The sequence below is a fragment of the Oryzias melastigma genome, linkage group LG18, assembly GCF_002922805.2.
Source record: "Oryzias melastigma strain HK-1 linkage group LG18, ASM292280v2, whole genome shotgun sequence".
Classification (NCBI taxonomy): domain Eukaryota; kingdom Metazoa; phylum Chordata; class Actinopteri; order Beloniformes; family Adrianichthyidae; genus Oryzias; species Oryzias melastigma.
Genome location: NC_050529.1, coordinates 20,265,188 through 20,272,000, shown reverse-complemented (window position 1 = coordinate 20,272,000; position 6,813 = coordinate 20,265,188). Strand labels below are relative to the sequence as shown.

Below are 6,813 nucleotides of genomic sequence, written 5' to 3'. Positions count from 1 at the left end.
TAAAGATATTTAAGAACATTGGAATGTTTTCTCAGCGATTTTCTTGAGAAAATCCTGATGCGGCCCGGCCTCACCTAGACGCCGCCTGATTTGAGTTTGAGACCCCTGCTGTACACAGTTGTTAGGTTAGTGGACAGTCTGAGTTTTATCAGGAAATGACGGGAAGTCATTCTGCTGAAGATGTTTCTGTTGATCAGAACAGCTTATTTATTTTAGACCTTTTGACAAGCAATATGCTAATGAAAATGGAAAAGAATACATTGTTCCATACTGCTTTATGTTTTAAAGATTGTTTTATATTTTTGTGGTGCAGTTAAAATAAATGCATTTTAACTAAACACATGTCTCTTCTTTTTAGGAATCTCAGCAATGTATCTAACACTGGTCATTTTGCAGTGACAGTGTTAATTTACCAACACCCCAAAATGAGTTAAATTGACAATGTCTGGTGTGGACTCATATAGACACTTCAAAAGTGTTGAAATAAATGGACAGAGTCAAATTATAACTCTGTTTGGTGTCTAATAAAAAACTCTTGACAGTGCTAATTTTTAACTCTTATGTTCAGGTGTTAAAAATATGTAACACTGACCAGAGTTGGTAAGTGTTAAATTTTAAACACTGACAGAGTAAAAAACAACTCAATCTAAGTGTTAAAGGATCAACAATTTAAAAAGAGTTATTTTGACACTTTAGGGTGTGGACCCATATAGACACTTCACAAGTGTTAAGATTGACTCCTGTGGAGTTGAATCAACCTGGTTGAATTTGCTGTGCACCATCCGTCGTCTCATTAGGAGCATGCCGCAACGTTGTCAAGCAGACTGGTTCCAGCTGACAGACAACAGTCACTCAAATAACCACTAGTTACAACCGAGGTCTGCAGAACAGCATGTCTGAACACACAATACATCCAACATCCAGCTTTAAGGCAGATGGACTACAGCAGCAAATGAACACACCGGGTACAACTCTGGTCAGCTAAGAACGGGGAACTGAGGCTACAATTCACAAAGGCTCACCAAAACTGGACAATAGAAGATTGGAAAATGTTGTCTGGTCTGACGAGTCTCCATTACTGCGGTAAAATTCAGATGGTTGGCTCATCATTGGGCATCAACAACATAAAAAAAACATAGATTCTGCCTTGTATCTATGGTTCAGGATGGTGGAGGTGATGTAATAGTGTGGGGGATATTTTCTTGGCACACTTTGGGCCCCTTAGTACCAACTGAGTAGGGTTACAATGCCACAACCTACCTGAGTATTGTTGCTGACTGTGTCCATCCCTTTATGACCATAGGCTACCAATTTCTGCTGGTTTCTTCCAGTAGGAGAGGGCTTCATGTCATAAAGCGGGGATCATCTCAGACTGGTTTCTGGTAGCGAATGCGTTCTTTGAGAAGAGGCAGGAACATAAGATGACCGATTAGAGTGGAGGTTGAAGCACACAGACAGACCACATCTTGTGTAAAGGGGGTAATTTGAAAGAGATCATTGACTTCAAAGTAGTGGAAGGTGAGTGTGATTCCAGACAGCATAGGATGGCGGTGTGTAGGATGACTCTGGGTGAACATATCCAGAGGAGGGACAGCAAATACATTGGTAGAAGGATTCTAAGTCTAGAGCTGCCAGGAAAAAGGTCTAGAGGAAGACCAAAGAGGAGGTTTATGGATGCAGTGAATGAAGGTATCAGGTGTTAGAGGAGAGGATGTAGAAGACAAGGTTAGATAAAGGAAGCTGATTCGCCGTGAAGGGAAAAAGTTAAAAAGAAAATAAGAATTACATGTATTTTGTTTTGTGCTACCTTATATTTTTGACAGTTACACATTCTTTAAATTGTCCCACTTTTAAGAATGAGCTTCGTCTGTAATATTCATGATATACTCAACGGTCACAGCTCGGACCCCATTTTACTTTGTTATAAAGTTATATGTACATTTATCACACATTTGCTCTAAAAGATTTTAACTTCGCCCTGCGACAGACTGGCGACCTGTCCAGGGTGTACCCCGCCTTCGCCCATCAGTAGCCGGGATAGGCTCCGGCACCCCGCGAACCCAAAAGGGAAGAGGCAGTCAAAGAAGATGGATGGATGGATGGATTTTAACTTCTCTATCTTTAATCTTCTTGTCTTAACTGCTTGATGTCATGTATACATATTAAGAAACAGGAGTCAAGCCCCAGCTGAAGGCTGTGAGTTCCTGATAAAACAAGAACTTCAAGAAATCTTCATTAACCTTTGTGTACTGAAAGATAGAAGACATATTATCAGTGGTCTGTAGCTGCTTTTCCCCCTCCCTTCAGAGATGCAAAATCGATAGGAACCAGGGAAAGCCCTGAACTGAATAAAAAGTCCTCTGACAGAGAGGACTTCAGAGGAGAGTAGAGAAAGCCTGCAGTCTCCCTGTCCATTGTCCTGGCAAGTGTTTTGAACCAATCCCTCTCTTGTCTTTCTTGCAGTCGCAGTGAAATGTTTCAGCTTGATAAAACCTAACCTTGATTAAATCTTAGTGAAGGGGTTGGGGTTAAGCAGGTCTTTGTCCAGAAAAATAAGCAAAATAATTAGGGCTGTCGGATTTGTCGCGTTAATTGCGCGTTAGTTTGACAGCCGACAATTTTTTTTACGCATTAATCGCGTATTTTCTCATACATGCCTTTCCACACCGCGCTTAGGTGTCCCTCATCCCCCTTTAACTCACTGGCTACTCTCACTAGATCACGGGCGGGTCTCCAACCACCGAGCTGCTAGCTAGAACCGGCGCCAAGACACGGAAAGCTCCTGCACTCTAACCTGGCTCCGGTTTGCGTCCAGTACCACGTCTGGTGGTACCGGCTCGCGTCTGACGCCGCGTCCCGAGAGCTGCGGACCCCCGACGTTCCGAACAGCAAGCGCACCGGGGGACGTTTTAAATGTAGTTTAAACGACGGCAGTTATTTGTAGATGAAAAGATAAATCTCAGCTTTGAGTGTGTGGCCCGTCCCTCTTTCACCGCGTGAAAAAATGCAAAATATCCCAAAGTTCTGGAGGTTTAAGCGTGATCCAACCCCAGCATAGCGGTCTGTCTGCCGGCATATTCATGGCGTGAGCTCCGCTGGACACGTCGCTGCATCGAGCTGCAGCCAGAGAACGCGTCCGCAGTAACAGACTGTCAAACTATCCACAGTGTATCCCGCTTTTCTCAGTCTTTAAGGTTTTAAAAAACAAAAGTTCATTGGAAATGATAAATCTCTATTTCATTTATTACTGCATTCAGCAGAGGAGGAAAAGATTTGGTCCTGACAAAAAATGAACATGAAAGTGTTATGGAAATGTTATTTTTTGTGTTTTTATACTGTTTTACTGAATGTTGATTGAAGTTTTGAATTTAAAATGCCCTCCACTTGCACTTGGGCTTTTGTTAGGCATTTTATGTTACAGCCTTTTATTGTTAAGAAAGTTTATCTCAATACAATGTTACAAAATAAAGTATTTCTGATGAAAACTATTAATTTTGTCATTCTTGTTTTCATAATTAATGTAGAACTACTAAATTTCCCGAAGCACACTTTTTTTCCTAAAAAAAAGGCCACATATGAATTTGCGATTAATCGCGAGTTAACTATGGACAATGCGATTAATCGCGATTAAAAAATTTAATCGCCTGACAGCTCTAAAAATAATATATAAAAGAAGAAAAGAGATTGAAGGAGGGGAAATTGGAAAAGGCTGATATCTACTGGTCAGAAAAATGGCAGAAGTTTTTTGATCTCTCAATAGAAAAATAAAGACATAATGGAATCTTAAATTAAGTTATATATTAGTAAAATAATTGTCAGACCAGATATTTATTTTTCTCTTGTTATCAATGTTGTTTTGAAAAAAGGTTTAAAGGAAACCCTTTGATTTTAGAAACTAAATGTTTAACTCAAATGGACTGCAGGGTTTTTTTAAGAACAGAAAGGTGGACAGAGGTCGTTCCAGAGACCCATTCAGAGCAGACAGGCTGTAAACTGTAGGATGACCTGGACCTATCATGATTTGGGCTTTAGTGAAAACAGAAAGCAGATGTGGAGAGGTCTGCTACAGAGCAGCTGTTACTCAACTCTAGGTAATATGTTCTGATGATAATTCTGTCATTAAGTCTTATGGAGGAACCAGAAGTCAAGACATATTGACAGAAACTTTGAAAATGTGTTATGTATTCTTGCAACACACTTTAATGAACAACTAAATGTAAAAAGATCCAAAACCAAAAGTTTCAACGTGGAAAAGAAAGATCTGATGTCAAAAGAAAAAAGCTGATGACTCTGTGCATAAACAGGTTTATAACTATAGTTTAGAATTTTCACATAAAACAGTAAAACAACCCAAACCCCTAGTGATAAAATCACAACGTTAAAAGGACATAAATCAACATGAGACGATATTTAGGACTTAACCATCACTATTTTACAAACTTGATTGGTTCTAAAGATTCACAAGTGAAAAACTGCAAAGACTTTTGCCAAACGTTTTGCTTTTAGCTTAACATTTCGGACTATGTAATTAAAATAATAATAAAGAATAACTCAGTAAAAAAATGAACAAACTCCTGTATTGTGTTAAGATTTTCACTTTGAACAGAGGAAGTTGAGCTTCTCCTCATCATTTATCTTGACCCACTTGTGTTCGCCTCCTGTCTCCATGGCTCCTGACATGTCACACTCATTCACCTGTTCAGGTGAGGCCCAGTTCTTGTAGCGGACCACCTCGTCACTGACCCAGAACCAGAACCCCAGAGTGCAGGTGTAGCGCAGTCCAGTCCACACATAAGGAGTTGTAGCATTCTTGGTTTTCTCCTGAACCCATCTCTGATCATCCAGGTTAGTGATGGTGACCAGGTCATGGTGGTGATGTCTGCAGTAGTATAAGGCCTCCTCCCAGGTCCTGCTCTCAGTGATCAGGATCACATGATCTGATGACGGAAGGAGAGGGGGGACTCACCAATTTAAATAAGCTTCATGTCATGTTGCATCATTGAAGCCTCAAGAGACTAAAACATTTATTTGACTCATATTATACTGTTTAAACACATGACTCAAATAGTTGATTTACAGCTGAGCTGTATTTAAATGATGATTTTTGAGTTAAAAACATTTACCTTGGTAACAGATAAAGGGATGTCTTGTCCCACAGTCATCAACGCTCCAGTTGCCGTTTTCAGTCAGCATAGAGCAGTTATGATGCTTTTTAGAGTCATCATAATATTCTTCATCCCAGAGTCTGAAAAAGAAGCTGCTCCCATCTGACCAGGTCCAGGTGGCTCTGAATAGCCCAATAAATATGTACCCTTTGTTGCAATCTATCAGAATTCTAGATCGAGCAATTCCATTATCATAATTTACATTATTACTGTTCAGGCAGGGACTTTCTCCAGGACAATCCCTCTGTATCTCCTGTAGATGTGGTTTACTGACCAGGTCTGTGTACCCGTAATCATTTCTGCAGTATTCCTGAGCTTCAAACCAGTTCTTACCTTTTCCCAAAAAATATTGCCCTGTAGATGAAAGATTGTCTGTAAGGAAATAAAAAAGTCTTAGTAAAATTCATCATATCTGTAAAAAATACAAATTTTTAAGGAAATACTTTAGAACTGTATTTCAAGATACGATTCCTAATTTAAATATTAAAATAATCTGATGTTTTTTTTTTCTTGTTTTAAAGCATTTACAATTTACACAGTTTATTTTTTTACCTTTATAGCAGAGGAAAAAAGTTATGGCAGTACATTTGATATCCACCCACTTTAAGTCTGCACAGAGAGCCACACAGGTCTCATCTTTTCCACCATTTGGTTCTCCATCATTCCAGTTTGCATTTGTTTTGTTGAATTCCAGTCCTGGCTGAGACCAGTGAAAGGTCTCACTGACTCCTGGTTCATAGTACAGACCGATCCAAGCTCCCCTGGAGTTTCCCTTTATAGTTTTGAGTGTCTCCAAGTCTGTTCTGTTGGTCACTGTAGCCAGATCAGTGTAATGTTTCCTGCAGAACTGCTGAGCTTCAGTCCAATTCATGTTCTCATTAACAAAGTGATAGTCATACAGCTGACATGTGAAGGGACAAAAGTGACCTGAAAGCCAGAATAAAGAGGAGAGCACATTTCATCTTATTAGTGACTTTTAGATTAAAAACAGATGCTGAGATTGTCGTTAAAAACAGAAGAGGGCAGCTGATAATACACTCACCCACAAAGATGAGGAAGAAGAGAATCTGCTTCATCTTTGCTATGAAAATCTTTTGACTGTTGAGAAACAAACATGTTTTAAAAAGTTTATTTTTTGATTCAGTGGAAACATTTTTGAAGTAAAAAGGTGTTTTCAAATGTAGTTTGGTTTTCTGGTAACAAACACCTCAGTCTCTCTCCTTTCGCTATACTTTAAAATCATTTTCTCAAAGAAAGTTTAAACACATTTTTGTCCCATTACGTTTTTAGTTTAGTGCTTAAAATATTTTCAAAAGTATATTTTTGAATGGCATCTACTTGTCACATAAAAGTAAATAATACAATTAATTTACATATTTTCCTGCTAAGTGTGCTTAACTGTCCTGCTTAGAAAAATGCAAATGTCCCAGTAAAAGGGTACATTTGCATAAAATGACATTTATATGACAAAAATACACAATCTTTGCATACTGCATTTAAAGGTAAAACATTTTCTCAAAAGTATGTTTTCTTAAAAACAAATAATGCCTACAATTATTCTAGTTATAAAATTATATCTCATCCGCTAAAGTAAATGTATATCCATCACAGAAACTAATTTTTAAGCCAAAGAGAGGTTGTAATAAAA

At 38.7% G+C, this 6,813-nt stretch overlaps 1 protein-coding gene across 1 annotated transcript; it reads right to left on the bottom strand.

The window, feature by feature from the left end:
* Positions 1–4,593: 4,593 nt before the first annotated feature.
* On the bottom strand, positions 4,594–5,193 carry LOC112156273 (C-type lectin lectoxin-Lio3-like). The gene is made up of 2 exons (XM_024288506.1): positions 5,124–5,193; positions 4,594–4,937 (listed from the first exon to the last, which is right to left on the bottom strand). Exons 1-2 carry the CDS (start codon positions 5,191–5,193, stop codon positions 4,594–4,596), a joined length of 414 nt encoding a protein of 137 aa, XP_024144274.1.
* Between the last annotated feature and the right edge of the window lie 1,620 nt (positions 5,194–6,813).

Bases quoted from the DNA above. Each gene is read 5' to 3' on its own strand.
- LOC112156273 (XM_024288506.1), bottom strand. From the start codon at position 5,193: ATGCTGACTGAAAACGGCAACTGGAGCGTTGATGACTGTGGGACAAGA. The intron at 4,938-5,123 runs GTAAATGTTTTT...TTCCGTCATCAG, and splicing joins TCCCTTTATCTGTTACCAAG to ATCATGTGATCCTGATCACT.